Below are 17,909 nucleotides of genomic sequence, written 5' to 3' on the forward strand. Positions count from 1 at the left end.
GATTACACTGATTGACTGTCTGGTGTGGCAAAACACATGGCTGTCCATGTTCCCACATAAATGTATTCTGCATTGCCTCAGAAATTATGGTTGATAGTCATTCAGAGGAATTTGATCATCCTCTGAGAGAGTCACTGACAGGTTTTTCACAAAAAAGGGACAATTTTTCAGTGAAAACATGGGAGGCCAAAAGAAAAAGTTTCATTGTAACCCTGAAAAGAAGAAAAAGGACAGTTCTTTGGCCACCTGGCATGTCTGAGTGAGGCCAGCTGGGTTTCTGAGTGAGGAACTTGTTCCTCCTTGTTCAAGAAAATAGGGATTTGTGAATGTTTTTTACAAATAAATTCACCCCAAGCATACACCAGATGCATCACTCCTTTTCACTGGCAAATAGTCCACATTTAAACAACCACATGGTACAATGAATGAACAGTAGAAACTCTTCAGGTGCAAAATGGTGGTGAATTAATGTGAAAAATACTGTAGTTTTGGAGTTTCTCTGTTCTTGGGAACAAATGTGGCATGTATAAACACTGAGGTATGCTAAAAGCCTGTCTTCAAAATCTTCATCTTTCAGCCTGGAATCAGAAGATGAAGAAGGATGCCTTCAGCTTCTACAAGAGCAGAAGGGCCCAGTCTTAACAGGCTGGATAACAGTGCTTGCTTCATGGCAGGGAAAGGCCACCATCCCTCCATAGCACATGACAAGACTTGCACAGTGTGTGCAGTACAGCATGGGTCTCATGCTCATGAAACTGGCCATGTGCTACACACTCTTCACGTACAGGCAAGTCCCATCTCCACGCAGCCCTTGAGGAAGAGGGAAGTGAAGGGCAGCCTCCCTCCCTCTGCTCCCTGAGCACAGCAAGCAGGGAGAGGAATAGGACTCACCCACGGTTGGGGAGCAACATGGCAAACTTGCAGTAGAATCAACTAGTGGACTGAGAAGGAAAAAAGAAAATAAATTAGTCCAACAGGTCAGCTCAGCTTAAATTTGGCCTTGCTATTCAGCAAGGCAGAAAAAAATCTTAAATCAGGCATGGAAGTTACTACAGAAAGGAAGAGAAAGCAAACAGCTGGCCTAGCATGTGCCTCCCCAGAGTAAAATAATGTAATTTTTACTGATAAGGATATACTTTGAACAATTGGGTACCGTTAAACCAGAGAGGTCAATACAATTTTCCAAAGTAGCTGGGTAGCAGGATCTCTGGTAAAGAAGACAGATAGGAATAGGCAGGATAAATCATCTTAGAGGGCTGCATGGGCTGCATAAACCAGAGAAAAGGTACACTGGTTAATCAGGAACCTTTACTGGGAATGCTCCAATTTGCCCAGTTCCAAAAAAAGCTACAATAAAAGGAGGAACAGATGAAGGTAAAAACTAGCAAGAACAGACAAAAAACCAAGAGCAGGGAGTTAGTGTAGAAATTGTCCCTAGTTTGATACATTTGTTGGGAACTCCATCTGGCTTTCTAACAAAGTTATTTTCAGATTGTGGGGACTTCGCAGGTACATGCATAAAAGGCTGTGATTAGTACCACATTCCCCTCCAGCTGAGCACAACATTTTACATTTTAGTGTCCTGATACAGAAATACAAACAGCCATTGTAACTGAGTGCAAACACTTCCTTTAAAGCCAGATAAAGCTTTTTACTTCCATACTCTGTAATGTCAGAAAAAGATCTGAAACAACCATCACTGTGTTCTATTATTATAGAAAATAATAACTTAGAAATTTATGAATTACTTATTTTAGGGAGAGAGAGACAAAATCTTCTCATGTGCAGGTAAATGAGGGAAACATTTTTTTACAGATAATATCTAAGTGAGCCAGCAGTGCCTAAACCTGGCTTTATTCAGCTGCTCGTCTGTTCAGATGAGTGACTTATGCTGCCACATTAAATTCTACATTTCACTTATTTCTGCTCTGCAGTATTAGAAATTACAGAATTTAAGCACAGAAAGGATAGTTATGTTTTTTAATATATATCCTATATAATCTAAATATTGCCTCATATACGATACAATTGAGGTAGCCTTTTAGTTAGTTTCTCCTGTACTGAGCCCAGGCAGATGGATTTTTCTACAACACACCTTCTAAAATGGCTCACAGCCTTGATTTAAAAACATCAGGAGTTGAAAAGCAAAAAATCAAGCAGGTTTTCCTGCTTCTGGAACAGAAATTGTCAAATTGTTCTTCTGCTAGAATTTCTCTCCTTAGGTAGTTTTTACTTCAGCCGCTCTAGTTCGAGCCACAGCACCAAATTTGATACTCTGATACATTCATATGAACTTAGATAAAGGATGCTTCTGACATTTTCTACTTTGACAGAGTAATATTCCTGCTTTGCTTCCTACTGGCTTAATATATTTGTGTTGAACAGACACAGAAGACAGACCACGTAGCACTCTTCCAATGCCTACTTCTAAGAGCTCTGTTGTCAAGTGTCCACCTATTGCTTCTATGAGCATGCTTTAGAAATGTTGTAAAAGTAAAATATATGGTATTAATCTTTAAAGGCAAGAAAATTTTGACATTGACGTCCTTCAAGTATTCTGACAGAGGCACAGAGAATTTCAGTATGCACTATTTAACATATCTATATAAAGAAGGCAAAAATACACACAAGTATTTCTTATATGGTCACTGGCACTTAAAAGAGATGTTCAGTAGATCTGAAGCTCAGAAGTGATACAGTTCGCAGGAGCATTAAACACCTGGTTGTACCTCTGACCTCCCACTCATATCAGGACTGTCGCCAACACTAGATGTTGTCAGCTGCAATTTTGCCTGGCTGAGTCACAGAAATCTCCAAAGATGAAAGCTGTACAGCCTCTCTGTATAACCTGCTCCAGTGCTGCACTGCCCTCTGTGTGAAATTTTTCCTAATGTCCAGCCTGAACCTCCCAAATTGCAATTTCTGGCCACTGCCCTGTATTATGTCATCTGCCATTATCAAAACTTTGGATTCATCACCTTTGTAACTGCTTTTTATACAGTGCTGTACTTCTGTTGAATCACTCCTCTCCACCACACTAAACCCTGGTGTTTATTAAAGGAACTAGACTCTGTGATGCTTTCTTAATAGTAAACTAAAGATCGGTGCACCTTCCTTACTACCAAAGAGTGCTTCTCAAGTCTCTTGCACTTTGCCACTGAAGTACCAAGGGGATCAAGTGCACCCTCAGTAAGTTTGCAGATGACACCAAGTTGGGTGGGAGTGTTGATCTGCTTGAGGGTAGGAAGGTTCTGCAGGGGGATCTGGACAGGAAGGATCAATGGGCCAAGGTCAATTGTACGAGGTTCAACAAGGCCAAGTGCCGGGTCTTGCACTTGGGCCAAAACTACCCCACGCAACGCTACAGGCTTGGGCATGAGTGGCTGGAAAGCTGCCCGGCAGAGAAGGACCTGGGGGTGCTGGTTGACAGCCGGCTGAAACTGAGCCAGCAGTGTGCCCAGGTGGCCAAGAAGGCCAACAGCATCCTGGCTGGTATCAGGAATAGTGTGGCCAGCAGGAGTAAGGAAATGATCATGCCCCTGTACTCGGCACTGGTGAGGCCGCACCTCAAATTCTGTGTTCAGTTTTGGGCTACTCACTACAAGAAAGACATTGAGTTGCTGGAGTGTGTCCAGAGAAGGGCAACGAAGTTGGTGAAGGGTCTGGAGAGCAGGCCTTATAAGGAGAGGCTGAGGGAACTGGGGTTGTTTAGTCTGGAGAAGAGGAGGCTGAGGGGAGACCTTTTCACTCTCCACAACTACCTGAAAGGAGGCTGTAGTGAGGTGGGTGTTGGTCCCTTCTCCCAGGTTACAAGCAATAGAATGAGAGGAAATGGCCTCAAGCTGTGTCAGGGGAGGTTTAGATTGGATAATAGGAAAAATTTCTTTACTGCAGGCACTGGAACAGGCTGCCCAGAGAGGTGGTGGTGTCACCATCCCTGGGGTTGCTCAAAAAACATGTAGATGTGGCACTTGAGGGCACGGTTTAGGAGACATGGTAGTGTTGGGTTGACAGTTGGACTTGATGATCCTAGAGGTCTTTTCCAACCTTAATAATTCTATGATTCTATGATTCTATAAGTAACTGGAAAACTAACACTGCTGCCTTCGTCAGAGAATCACTGGCTTGTGTTCTAAGAGAGATGTTTCATCAAAAGGTGTGTTAAAGCAGACATCTAACCTAGGACTTCTGAATCACTCTCCTAGCTAAGACAAAAAGGAGTCTGGCTAGGTTAGGTGCACCCAAGGCACCCATAAAAAGTAAGATAGATTGTAACCGCTGAACTGAAAAATACCACAAGGATTTGAATAATGTAGTTCCACGGCTTGCTACTGAAAATGAGAACACGTAAGAATTGTCATGACTAGAAAGTATTCTCTTCTTCATTCCTTCACCCCTGTGATCACGTCTGCAATCCTGTCTAGATTATTAAGGGGAAAAAATTAATGAGATGAGTCTTCCAAAGATTACTTTAAATCACTCTAAACTCTACTTGGCTGCCTTTGATTTCTCAAAGCAATTAAAAACACTGTATAAATATAGTTCAATAGTTAAGTCCTACCAAGAGGTGAGAGCAGAATATGCATTTGTATTAAATTAAATCATTATGCATCAAAGGGATTACGCTATTAAAGCAAAATACTAACCTTGGCATTTACTCTATGAGCTATGTGATTTTTTCTGTGATATTCTTTTTTGCTATGTTGCTACATAGCATAAGAGAGTTAAATAATTATCTTTTGGATTTTTTCCATCTTCTAATAGTAGACTACAATGAATATAAAATAACAAGCACTTTGTTTCATAAAAATGAAGGAGTATAGTGTTCCTGTATTGGTGCAATAAAAACTGAAAGTACCTGTATGATATGGCTCAACAACTGGATAAATTAATGGAGAATAGTTCAGCCAAACTGAATTTGAATGTCAGACCTTCAGTTCATTGATGAATTGATGGTCCTACTGAAACAGTGGTAATCAAAACCTTGCTTAAAAAACATATTCCTAACTGCACAGTAAACTGAAAATTGTTTTTCTTCTTCTCCTTAAACATTTTAAAAGTTAGTCACTGTTTGGTGGGTAGTATCCAAACTGTTGACGACAGTGAAGTATTTAAGGGTTTCAGAAGAACTAATCCTTTGTCCATCAACTAAATATTATTCAGGCATTTCATAGTACACTTTCCTGAAGCTGGGAGTATAAGGGCAGCTTTAGTGAGTGAGACCAAAGGCCTACCTAGCTCAGGATACACTCCAACTCAGGATCCACCAATGGTCTGTAACAGATGCACTGAGAAGGTAAAAAAAAAAACCTCATGGCTTGCAGAGTATGACTTTCCTCTTATATTGTTTCCCGCTTGTGTTGAAGTAGCTCCTGAACTACTTTGTAGCTTCTGTTCAGTAGCTCCTGAGTTAAAGCCTGACTATAGGACATAGTTTTAAATAAGGGCTGATAGATCAAGCCTCTGTAAGTAATCTTCCCACGCTTAGCTCTTCCTGTTGTTCATGACTACCTTACTAGCCATCTTACTCTAGCTGAAGGCTCCTTGCCTCTCTCACACACCTCATCCATCGCTGCAGTACCCTCACTGATTTTCTCTATACTTCTACGGTATCTTTCTTTTATATCTTTTAATATCTTCAGTATCTTTACTTTCTGAGATCCAACAAGAATATGTTTTCTGTGACAGTCACACCTTCCTATAGCATTCTTGCAAGCTTGGGGATAGCCAGTGAAATTTCCAATATGTAACAAGTTAAAACATGTAACAAGGTATATGAAGTTGCCATAAATTTCTTTTTTTGCTAATGTTTAAAGGCAGTGCAGAGTTCTCGTGCCTTCATGTGACCAAGCAACAGCCCTCAGTGGGGATTTTGCAGGCAATTCCCAAGCTCACACAGACAGGCATGCAGCAACTCAGAAGAAGCAACTCATCATGAAGATGAAAGAAGGAGGAAGTTACATGGTCCTTTTCAAGACAGTGGCCACTTTTCCTGTTTTGTGATGTACAGCAACTATGCGTTCCTGTCTTGTCAGTATTCTCTGATAATGAGTAACCTACTCATTATCATTGGGTGATATTGTTCTCTTAAACCTCTGTTGTTCTAAATCCATGTACACACACATCCAATTTCTAGCTATAAAGCCTGTCAACCACCACTGCACAGCTTAGTCACGAGCCTCATGGCTAAAAATGAAATCTTCTTCTATTCACACTTTGTGTGTATCTAGGTTTTCTCATATAAATAAACATAAATGACAAAATAAACAGCATTGAGATTATCATAGGATAATGCAGACTAAGAAAACATAACTCGATATGAAAACATTTCTGCAGTCAGACTTACTGTTGTGTTCAAATACAAGAAAAAGAGAAGAAATTGAAATTAAGGAGAATATGACTTTTCAAGAAAATGCTTGTTCTAGCACTGAATACGTTGTCACACATGGAATTGCCAAACCTTAGTTGTCAAAGTAAGGCTTGAAAGCAGGCAGTACCAATAAATTAGAACTTTGATGAAATGAAATGTGATGATGGAGGAAAATCAAGAGAAATACCAGAGAACCAAGTATGGTTTTTTCAGCCAGATTTATGTACCAGGTTAGGGGGTATTCTGAGTGTTTTCTTCTTAATTTTTGAGCCATGAGACAAGAGCCAAATGCATTTTGAAAATTACGTTTCTTGTAGAGGAGAGCTCTTTTGGAAATTTATTTTTAGTTTAGTAGAAGCTTTTTGTTACATTCTTGTCACAGATGCATAATAAGTTCCAAGATCAGTAATGGAGGACTGTCATGCCTGTTAGAGGACTGTTTTCATCAGCATTCCTTTTGATTTTTACCTGTGTTCTCCTCTTTTCTTATTACTACAACCATCTTTGCAACAGATGGACATTTTCGCATTATGATCAGAAGATTTTGATTACACCACAAGAAAAGTGAATGATCGCCTGGTTTACTTGGTACTAATATGTGCGATAAATAATAATGTCCCCTTTAAATAATAATAATAAAAGAAATTAAAATCTAAACCAAAATGTTTGTATGAGTTACAACGGGCAACAAATTTGCATTTTCCTTTGAAAAAGCTATGCTTCAAAGTAAATGCTTTTTCAGGATCCTAAAACATGCCTCTGGCAAATAGAATTCATATGTCTATGTATGTATGTGGCGAATAGAGAAGCTGTAATTTTGTTCTTTTGCTATAAGCATATACAATGCATAAATTGTTCTTTGTCCGTGACACTATTTAAACTGAGACATTAACTCGATTTCATACTTGAAGGTGAAGGTATCTTCATTTTTTCACAATATTTTCCCAAATCAGAAGCTACCCTCCCCTGTCCCCCACCCTGGACGAAATTTTAAAATTTGAGAGCTTGATTCTATTTTTCCTTACTCTGGCATAAATTAATTGCACGGAGGCCACAGAACTTATACAAGTGAAGTGAGAAAAGAAACAAGCACCATATGGTTTTAGTTCCTACTGATTGCACGCTTGCTTTGATTACATTAATATTAGCATTATGACAAAGCACTGCAATCCAAAAAGCATGCAAGAGACAAAAAAAAAATCTTGGCGTTTAATATATTTCAGAGAAAACAGATTATCCGGTTATTAGCCGCTGGAACGAACTCCTTTGGTTAAACAAGTAGTTCCAACCTTCAACTGGTTTTTGTATCTCAAGAATGGCTTTTAAATTGTGTAGCTCACTAATTTACTAAAATGGGGTTGAAAAATATCCCCAAACCCCTAACTGTGTAACAGGCACTGGCCAATAAAACACAACAGTTCATGACTGTATTTTACACTGATTATAGCTGTATGCTGAAATGCAGCTCAGCATATATACAGTGAGTGATTTTATGATAAGAACTTGCATTTCAAGGTGTTCACTAACAAGAAATGCACGTGAGATGGTTGTGTTTGGTAAACTTCCTTTATATCATTCTCAACTAAAGCGCTGCATCCTGGAGGAAGCTGACTGGTTATATGAGTGCAAAGTTGCTGCAGCATGTTTGCCTCCTTCAGCATGTCTGGGCTTTCTGTGAGAAGGAAAAGGAGGAGGAAAACATGAAAGAGAGTTTCTCCCTTAGACAAGTGGTTGAGCTAGAAATAACATCTATTTCTAGTTTCTTTTATATTTGACTTTCAAATGTAACTTTTGTTAGTTAAAATGTGCTGTATTTTTAATACCTAAGTTAAGATCGCAGGGCCAGTTAGGGTTCCTGAACTAGAGTTCTTGTACTTAAACCTAATTCAGACCTAATTCAGCAAGTGCTAAGAATTGGTCAGAGCACATCTACTACAAGCTGACAACACAGTAGCCTATCACAGCAGCAGCAGACTCATAAATCAGGGAAATGGTTTTGGTTTGTACAAGGGTGTAACTCATATACCTCAAATATAGGCCAAAAGATATCTTCTGGTGTCCTGTCTGCCCTTCAGTTGCTAATCCAGAAGACCTTAGGTCTCCTGTAGATCATGTCATGCTTGCCAGCATTGTGTGGATGTCCCTGGTAATGTGGGGCATCTCAAATGCTGCAGGCTTTGTTTAAGCTTCTGAATTACACCCTAGATGACAACTGATTATAATGGGAGCTTAGACACCTAACTCAGGTGAATTATGTAGATTACTTTGGATTTGATACACAATGAACAACAGGAAAATATCAATGTGGAAGACACATAGGTTTTCTAGACATCCTCTCTCTTTGATGCAGCCTTCCAGTTTGCTTAAGATTTGGTCATTCCTGGTCAGCATCCGGGCTATCTTGAACCCCTGCCCTAGTTGCTTAATTCTCCCCATTTACTTATACAGGAAATTAATTTGGTTTGGAAATTCTAGAATCAGATGCCTAAAGGTCAAGTAAGGCAATGTCCCTCTCTGAATTTTATAAGATGCCTTGTATTTTGACTTAGCTATTGTTTACATCTCTCTGTAAATACCTTAGTTCCATTTTGGCCAATCACCAGAACACAGACTCCTGTCAAACTAGATCTCTTCTTTGCAACTCTCTGAGAAAAATCATCTTTACTTAGAGGCTTCTCACCATTCTGTCACCCTTTCTGGGCAATTATTCTAAACCCCATCGCACTACTGGAAAATTTCCTTAAGGATAAAAATTAGCAGACATGATTTGCCATGCGTAGGTGTTAAAACTACACTTCATTCTGCTCTTTGGAAAAAGCATGGTTTGAGTCCAGAAATAGCCTGAAATGCTTGCCCAATCTCTATATACTGTGTATTCCAAGAAAATTACCCTGCCTTTTGTCTCCTTTTTGATGTCCTTTCCTAAACTGAGTCTAGGGAATGCTGCCATTAACTAGGCCACCAGAGGCACAGTCCCTCTCTGTCTAGCTGGGGTATGGTAGCATTTGTGGCTGAAAATTTGGCTGCAGTTTGGAAAACGGAGCAATACAAATTTCTAGAACTAGCACTTGTAGAGTGCAAACTCTCCTAGAGGTGCTAACTCTGTACGGGCACGCTTGGGGCAGGCCTCACCGGCAAGACTGATCAGCTTGCACTGACATGATGGTTCTGCTTCCTGTCTGGGAAGTGATCTGCCTGCTGCTACCTAAAGGGTCTTTGCACCACACTGGTGACAGATGATAATATATGTATGATAGATACAAAGATGACCTAAGACATGTCCTAAAGATAGCAGTTGCTTCAACTTTTCTGCAACTCATAAAATATGTTAAAAGTGATTCACCCAGAGGGTGATGATATAATGCAATGTATTACAACTTTTGTAAAGCGGTTGACTTAGTACCCCAAGACATTCTTGTAGAAAATGATACACGCAGTTAACAGAGTGTATGCTAAATGATTAAGTATTCAGTCACTGGCAGATTTCAAAACACAATTCTTGAAAAATGGTCATTGCATTTCTAGTGTTAATTCCACAGTGAACAAACAGTAACAGACTGAATGAAATCCAATAATTTTCATCAAAACCAGAAGCAAACAGCTAAGGAATTGTGTGCCTGAACCAAAATGGCAAAGCAGGAGAGAGTGATGATAACACATTCATACAGAAATCCAGACAGCATGGGAACTTCAGCCATTCAAACCAATGGTGCTTCGTCATGGCCACGTGCAAAATTATACACTAAGGAAAAAAGAGACATGCCACACAGATCAGGATGAGGCATTGTATCTTGGGAAGCAAGGATTCCAGGAAGGAGTAAGAGCTGGTGTTGGACAAACAAGATGAACACCATTTTATAGCCCAGTGCAAAGAAATAAATGGCTAATGAAAGCCTTTCATAAATAGTGCTGGGAACAGTAAACGTAGGACGGCGAGACTACCTCTGCAGGCAGCAGACTTGAAACTGTGCATGTAGTTGTAGTGTCTACAGTCATAAAGGAATTCTCAGAAGTTGGAGAGGTGAAAAGAAGAGCTGTCGAAGTTATTTAAGACCTGAAGAAAATGTTATCACAGAGAAATTAAAAGAAATTCAATGTTCTCAGTCTGTCTAGCATTTGATCAGTCACTTGACTAATATGTATACATTTATTAATGGGGAGAACATACTGGGCACAAAAAGACTCTTAAATCTAGACAAAGGCTATAAAAGAAAACCATGGCCAGACCCCAAAACCAGATAAATACAGGCTAAAAATTAGGCAAAAAAAATCTTAACAGTCCAGGTGATTAATCATGAGAACAAAGTATTTGGCAAATGATGGACCCTCTACCTTCAGATAACATTTGATCAAGACTGGAACAGATGCTTCATACAAACAAAAATGGTGATACCCATGAGTTAACACTAGGTGATACAAACTGCACATATTATTGAAAACCAGCAGATCAGAGGTCCACCCCTTTAGGAATGCGCAGCTTATCTCGGTGCACAGATAGTAAAATATAGGCTTCTTTTAAAAGACACAATAAAGGTTGCACTGACTGTGACAAAATACTGTTGATGTTTAATCCTTACTATTCCCCAGGTTAATTTTTTAATCAAAAGACAAGAATACAGTGAAACTGTTTAAATAATAACCTTTCAAAGACACTATCCAAATCCTTGATGTTTGTTCGTATGTTCTACTTCATACACTGTGTGCTAAGATACTACTTAAATTAGAAAACTAACAAGAAAGAGATGTGCATACCATGTCTGAGCTTGTAGACAGAATTAACACTGAGCTGGAATTGAATCAGCCTAACGCATGCAAGCTCCCTTCCTCTCTTTACCAATCATCTGGACAACTCTAATGCCGAGACTGTTGCATTTCTCATTGCTTATTCACTGTATGTGTCACAGCTTCCCTTGTCTTCTGAAAAGTGGAACTCCCTTAGCAATTGGTCTGTGGACCACTGTGGACCACCTACTTTTCTCAGTTACTTTCTCTCCTCTTAGTGGCAGGTGACAAAGGAATGAGATGCAGAGGCAACAGGTACTAGAAACTATAGGATTATTGCAAGCTGATGTCCTGAGCCTGAGGCCTGCACCATGTAGTTATGCTTGTAGGACATTACTAAAAGTTGTAGCCTAACTGGGAGCACCAGTAGAAACAGTGTGATTTTTGCAAGATTGGCAGTGCTTCTGGGATTGAGCTGGACTGCTGCTGAAGTGTCCTGCGTGCGTTACAAGTCTTCAGAAAGACTCTAAGATAAACCCTAATTCTCAATAGAGTCAGTGCTGAAGAGCCGCCACTCCAGTTTCAGATGGGAATGGTGTGCCCGTCTCTGGGTAGTGTGCAAGAGGAAAATAATCAGTCCAAGCTTTCCGAGGAGTGTGGGAAAGAATTAAAAAAGTTATCTCCTCACCTGAAATTTTTATTTGAGCTACTTCTCCATCCCCTCCTTCACTGTGTGCTCGGACCTCAACAACATATTCACCATCACTGGGGACTGGGACTTCTATTGTGTGCTTTCCAGTTGAAAACAACTTGCCTTCATGTTGTCCATCTGGTCTATACAGTACCTAGAAAAGCCATAGTAAGATAGTTATTGAAACGCTGCATTTCCAGGAAAACACAGCTAATTATTATAGTGTGTAAATTAAAAAGTATTAGGTTTTCATTTATAGATGAAGCCTATATATACCAAAACTTAGCGGCAGATAATACTTTTTCCATTTTTACATAGGGTGAACCTAACCAGGTTGTTTCCTCATTGCTTTTCTGTTATAAATTTTTACCACCTTTTGAAAAATAATTTCAGCCCCTACATTCAGAATAAGTAATGGAGGGTAATAATGCAGGGTGGCAAAGAGCATAAAATAAAAATCTCAGAACTCAGCTGGGTCTTCCGACATAAGATTTATTACCATTTTCATAAATGAAACAACTATTAATTTTATTATTAACTCTCAGTGCTATTAAACTCTTGCAAATTCAATGGTATATGTCTTGTGCAACCTTTAGAAAAGATCTCCACTGTTTCTGGAATCACCTCTGTGAAACATTTGCAGCAATTCCCAGGAAGCAGTTCAACTCCTCAAGCAAAATTTGTACATGTAGAACACGACACTAATTTTCTTACTGACATGCAAACAGCAAAGTTAAACAGGAATTAATTTTTGAAGCTTTCTATAGGCCTGTAGTTAGTATATAAACATGCTCTAGTTATACAGTAATTCCATCTAATGAGGTTAAGTGTCGCTTCCCTTCCTCTAACTTCCCAGACTTTAAAGAACTTGTATTCCAGGAACTGTATCTCCCATGGAGATGGGAAAGGAAAGCTGGAACAATGCATACTGGTATAAGGAAAAACTATTAAAGTGTACATTTTTAAGCATTATTTTTAGCCAATAGACAGTAAGTGTAATCATATGGGAAATGAAGTTACTGCAGTCACTGATCTAAAGTTTCCCATAAAATGAATTTTATAGGAACCTCCCAAAACAATTTCAGTGCTCCAGTTTTCTCATCGACCAAGCCCCCTGGCTTTGCCCTAAGCCCACTGGATGCCTGTGATCTCTGAGCGTGATAACCTCATCTTTAGCATGCAACTATGTGTAAGTCTGAGTAGGTACCAAATTTCAACACTGTCTATAAAATATACCTCATGTAGCATACACAAAGATAAAAATATTTTCATAGATCATACTTTGTATCCTTCAACTGCAGACTCATTTGACATTGCCTTCACATGATCCCAGGTGATGATGTACCTTGAACCAGACCTTACAGAACTGATAATTCTTGGACGTTGGCTTGGAGCTGAAAAGCAACATATGTATAATGTGCGCATAAATGAGGTTTCATAAACATTCAATGTAATTTTTCTTAAGACACGTAAAAATGTAAAAAGGGAAATGATGGCTGATCTTTATAGGATTAAAGGATAGTCTCCTTCCTAGAATGAACTTTTACAGCTCCAGCCAGGCAATTTTGTACGGCTTGTCCAGTGGCTGCTTTGTGGGTTTGCCCTTCTGTGTTGCCAGAACGGAAGTGTCCGACACTACCCTTCACTATGCTGCTGACCATTTTGCATGCTGTGCTGGCATGCAGCTATAACTATCTTCAGAACCTCCCAGAAATGTGGCTTAAGTAATATTTATTCACTGAGATTAAATATTTAATTAACCATTTAAAGGCATTTCTACAGCATTTAACTTAGTAGAAATCAGTGTACCCCCTGCAGAAACTATTAATTATGTTTCACATAGTAAGCTTATAAAAATGGAGCCTTCTTAGTCAACTCAGACGAACCCTGCAGGTCCAAGTGTACAATAAATTATTTACTGTCAGAAATCCTCAGATTAGTTGTACATATTTATAGCCTATATAAGCGTGTTTTAAATACATGTGTTTCTTAACTGAACATTTCTAAGCATATGTTAGTGCTAGGTATCATCATTAAGTCAGGAGCTATATTCAGAAATGTATTTTGGAATGTAAATTCAAGGGAGTGATTTAGATCACCCACTTCTCAGGGCTGGCTGATCCTGAATCCCTCTACTGTTAATGAAAAAGGCAATTGGTGATGTTTTAATAGTCAGAATATAATAATTCTTGCTATTGATTAAACAGAAAGCCAGGGTATAGCTGCCTAAGTAATAGCTGATCTGAATTGTTCATCACTCAGAATATCATGTCCAGCTCTGGGCCCGCCAGTACAAGAAAGACACGGGTCATCTGGAGTGAGTTCAGCAGAAGGACACCAACATGGTGGGGAGTTGAAGCACTTGCCCTGTGAAGGGAGGGTGAGAGAGCTGGGCTTGTTCACCCTGGAGAAGGGACTGCTTTGGAAGGGGACCAAGAACCAAAACCCTGAGCAACCTGGTCTGAGCTTGTAGCTGACCCTGCTTTGAGCAGAAGGTTGGACCTTCTGAGTCCTTTCCAGCCTGAATTATCCTATGAGCCTATAATCTGTGTCTCCTTACCATCTTTTGTAAGATATCCACATTGTACACGGCAACAAAAGTGAGCAAGGAGCGCCTTGGTAGAACTTTTCAGACTAAGAACCAATACAACATTAAAGGGACAACATGGGCTATATGAATAAGAAGCCAAGTTTGAAGACATAATAGACAGGATGCAACATGCAATAATGAAGTACATGACATTTTCCATAACCTAATGCTCATTTACTTACGTGCTTTCCTGGTAATAATATCGATGGTTCTACTGGGAGGTCCATAGCCTGCACTGTTGAAGGCAGAAACATCTACATGGTAGCGAGTATTAGGCTTCAGGTTTTCCAGTTTGGTTGAATATTCTTGATTGCTCACTTGAACCCGTTGTGCAGCTGCTTCTTTATCATGAGCAGCCCAGTAACGAATCTGTAAGCAATCAAATTGGATTATTAAATTTAGCATATTTAGTCGAAAAGAAACTTTACTAAAAATTATGTATGCTGGGTATTTCTATACTACATATTCTGGGTAATAGCCGAGCTCAAAGAAATCTAACAGCAATAGCATGGAATTCCTTCTACAGGCTGTGATTTCAACCAAGTTGTATATAGACATAAAGGAATAGAAACAAATTCAGGTTTTATTATGAAACGTTTTCTCACACTGGTTTAACTTGTTCTTAGCTAAGTCATCAGAAGTCTGGGAGATGGATAATGCCTTCAGAGAACAAGACTGTTTTATTCTTCTTGCTGTTTTGTTTGAGCATTTTACACTGAATTTTAATATTGTTTTCCTACACTACAGTGAGACTAAACTCTGCTAATGTTTTCACAATATTTCGTTTAAAATGTCTTACAAATTCATTCCTTTTGTACTTCTATCTAGGGAATGAGAAGTATTCAGTCAAGTTACCCGTATGTGCAGGTCTAGGTACGTGTACTTGACCATTTTCTAAAGTTCTTTGACTAAATTAAATTGGATTTCATAGCTTCATGATGTTTGTCAAAGTAGATGAGAAAGAACCTGAAAAAGCTTGAACTATGGGAAAAGCATTAATGTAAGCTTGTAACATCATAAAATCCAAAGTCCAATTCACTGTACATAGAAATTCTGTGAGGGTTTTTTTCCCAAGAAATCGCTCCATTCTACTTTAATTCATTACACATTACAAAGCAGCACTTTAAAAGAGAGTAATTCCTATGGAGTGATGCCATTCGGTAGGTGTGTCACACACACAGGGTCCTATTCTGCATAGCCCTGTGAGATGCAAATGAAAGTAAAACACTGTCAGTCTCTGGGTTTTGTCTGGTTTATGACCATTTGCATAAGACCATATTACTGCACTAACCTGAAAGAGTGGAAAGCCATGCCTATTACATTTTGGTTTTGAGTGTTTTTACTCTCGGCGTTTCTGCTCAGCTTCTGCCTGTCTTCATAATGATTTCTGGGTATGCTACATGAGGATCTTTTAAAATCTTTTTAGGAAGAGGTTAATGTTGTCGGTAATGTCAAACTCTAGGAAAAATCTTGCTTTGTAAGATTTGACTGGTGACATCAGATATCCCGTTATCTCTTAAATAGCAACTGCTTTAATCTTCTGCTGACATCAGTTTTCCTTGGGAACTTCATTTAAGGACTAGGTTAGAAAAGCAGATAGTTTGTCAAGGTGTTAATATCACAGTTCTCTTCACAAATTATGGGCACAAGCCTTGCCGGGCAAGGCCTTATTTTCTCCTGTTCAACTTTATACTAAAATGCTTAATAAAAACATTTGTTTTACCTCAGACCGTGTACTGTGTCTGAATGAGGAGAGATGCAGCAGAAGATTTCTCTTCACCTACTTCAAATGCCGAACAGTCCTCGCTACACAGAGGTTACCCTGATTTAAATACTAAAGTCTCTGTCAGAGTCCGTTGCCTCAGTCTTGCCCACCAGTGTTAGAGGTTACTTATAGTCTGGTTATTATAAATGTGACAATATCGTAATGGCTTTTCTCATTCTTTCCTGGTGAAGAGAAAATCACATTGTATCTGCAGGCGAAATTGGCTCCCTTTTTAAATGCAGCATGCCTACCTGCCTACCAGCAGGCATGAATAGGTAAATTTTAGTTATATAAATGTATGTCCTGCACAGCGTTTTGGACTTTAATCCACTAGCATCCTAAACATCAGTTTACTGTAATTTAGGCACTCACACTCATGAAATTCCCACTTATCAAGGTGCCTATTTTACTGAGTCACCAGCCTTTGCTCCAAAATGAGTGAGGAACGTGCACCCAATCCATCCTGCAGGCTTCTCCAGCAAGGTGGTAACCTCTACTTGAATGGTTTCAAACTGCAGTGGATCTGAAACCGTCACAGTCATTTCAGCTGAAGGTCTGATTATGATCTTTAAGTCATATTATTTTTTATATGATTATAATTAACAAACTGTTGTAGACAAGCTGCTGTTGTTGGATGCAACTGGCTGTTTACCATAAGCTGCTAACTATGGGCGGCTGACTCAAGTCTGAGAGGGTGTGTACATTTGGAGCTGAAGGACGTCACATCTATCTCTGTCCTGAAGTTCAAAGAAGTTTCTAGACTGCAGCAAAGGGACGTCTGTGAAGTTCTAGGTGGCCAAAAGTTTCTTACCTACAACAGGACCAATGGTAGCTTTGTTGTTGATATTAACTGGCCATTGAAGACTAATTAATTCATTTTTAGTATGCTCTATTATGTTAATTAAGTACCTGCTTTACCTAGAGATGGCAAACACACATTATGGGAAGCTTTTGTTAATCATGGGGCATGTGCTGGAAGCCTTTGAATACCTCTGACTTGCAAAACTTTCTACAGTCCTACTAGTTCATTTGCACTACAGTGGTGCTAAGGGTGTAATATAACAAATAATATACAGCATCAGGCAAGACAACTGAGAACAATGAATGAAAATGTAAATTACTTCATTGAGAGCATATTACATTTCAGGCAGATGTGACATAATTTAAAAAGCAAATTAAATTGAAATCCCAAATACTACTGTTCTTGGCAGCGATGTTGTGGACTTAACTAATCCTATAGCGTGTGAGGTGTGTGTCACACACTCAGAATGTTCTTCTTTATCTCTTCCTTTAATATGCAGTCACATCTACATGTTTGGATCATTGTAAATACTCTTGGAAGATAAAAAATTTGAAATAAGATGACTCCCTTGAGAGCTAAGAAAAATTACTGTCTTCTTTATGCTATTCCTACATTTCTCCTCTCACTTATTATTTAAGTCCTTTAAAAGTCTCTTGAAATAACTTGGAAAATTCTTTCACACTCTTGCCTCTGTGGAAGTGATACTAGAATTAATTGCTTCATTGCTTCAAGACGCCACATTTTCCCACTTTGCTCAGTAGCCCCTCTCTATTAAAGAGCTTGGATAATAATCCTGGACAGCCTGCTTCTTCCTGGCACTCTGCATTCACCTTGTTAGGCATAACCCATAGGTAATGAATCCCCAGGGGACACAGGAGGGTATTTCACCCCAGCTCTAGAGTCTGTTGCAGGAGAAGAGCCAGCAGTGATCAGTGGGAAGGGAATGCCTTAGCCATCATGAATTAGTGC

General features: G+C 39.3%; 1 protein-coding gene across 1 annotated transcript in view; it reads right to left on the bottom strand.

The window, feature by feature from the left end:
• Nucleotides 1-17,909, bottom strand: part of CNTN1 (contactin 1) — a 255,488-nt gene that overhangs the window by 9,697 nt on the left and 227,882 nt on the right. The window contains exons 21-23 of the mRNA XM_075080998.1: nucleotides 14,556-14,742; nucleotides 13,065-13,177; nucleotides 11,781-11,937 (exon numbers count right to left, since the gene is read on the bottom strand). Of these exons, the coding sequence (XP_074937099.1) occupies nucleotides 11,781-11,937; nucleotides 13,065-13,177; nucleotides 14,556-14,742 (457 nt within the window). The remainder of the gene's footprint in view (nucleotides 1-11,780; nucleotides 11,938-13,064; nucleotides 13,178-14,555; nucleotides 14,743-17,909) is intronic.

The sequence above is a fragment of the Phalacrocorax aristotelis genome, chromosome 1 (genome assembly GCF_949628215.1).
Source record: "Phalacrocorax aristotelis chromosome 1, bGulAri2.1, whole genome shotgun sequence".
In the NCBI taxonomy this organism is placed as follows: Eukaryota; Metazoa; Chordata; class Aves; order Suliformes; family Phalacrocoracidae; genus Phalacrocorax; species Phalacrocorax aristotelis.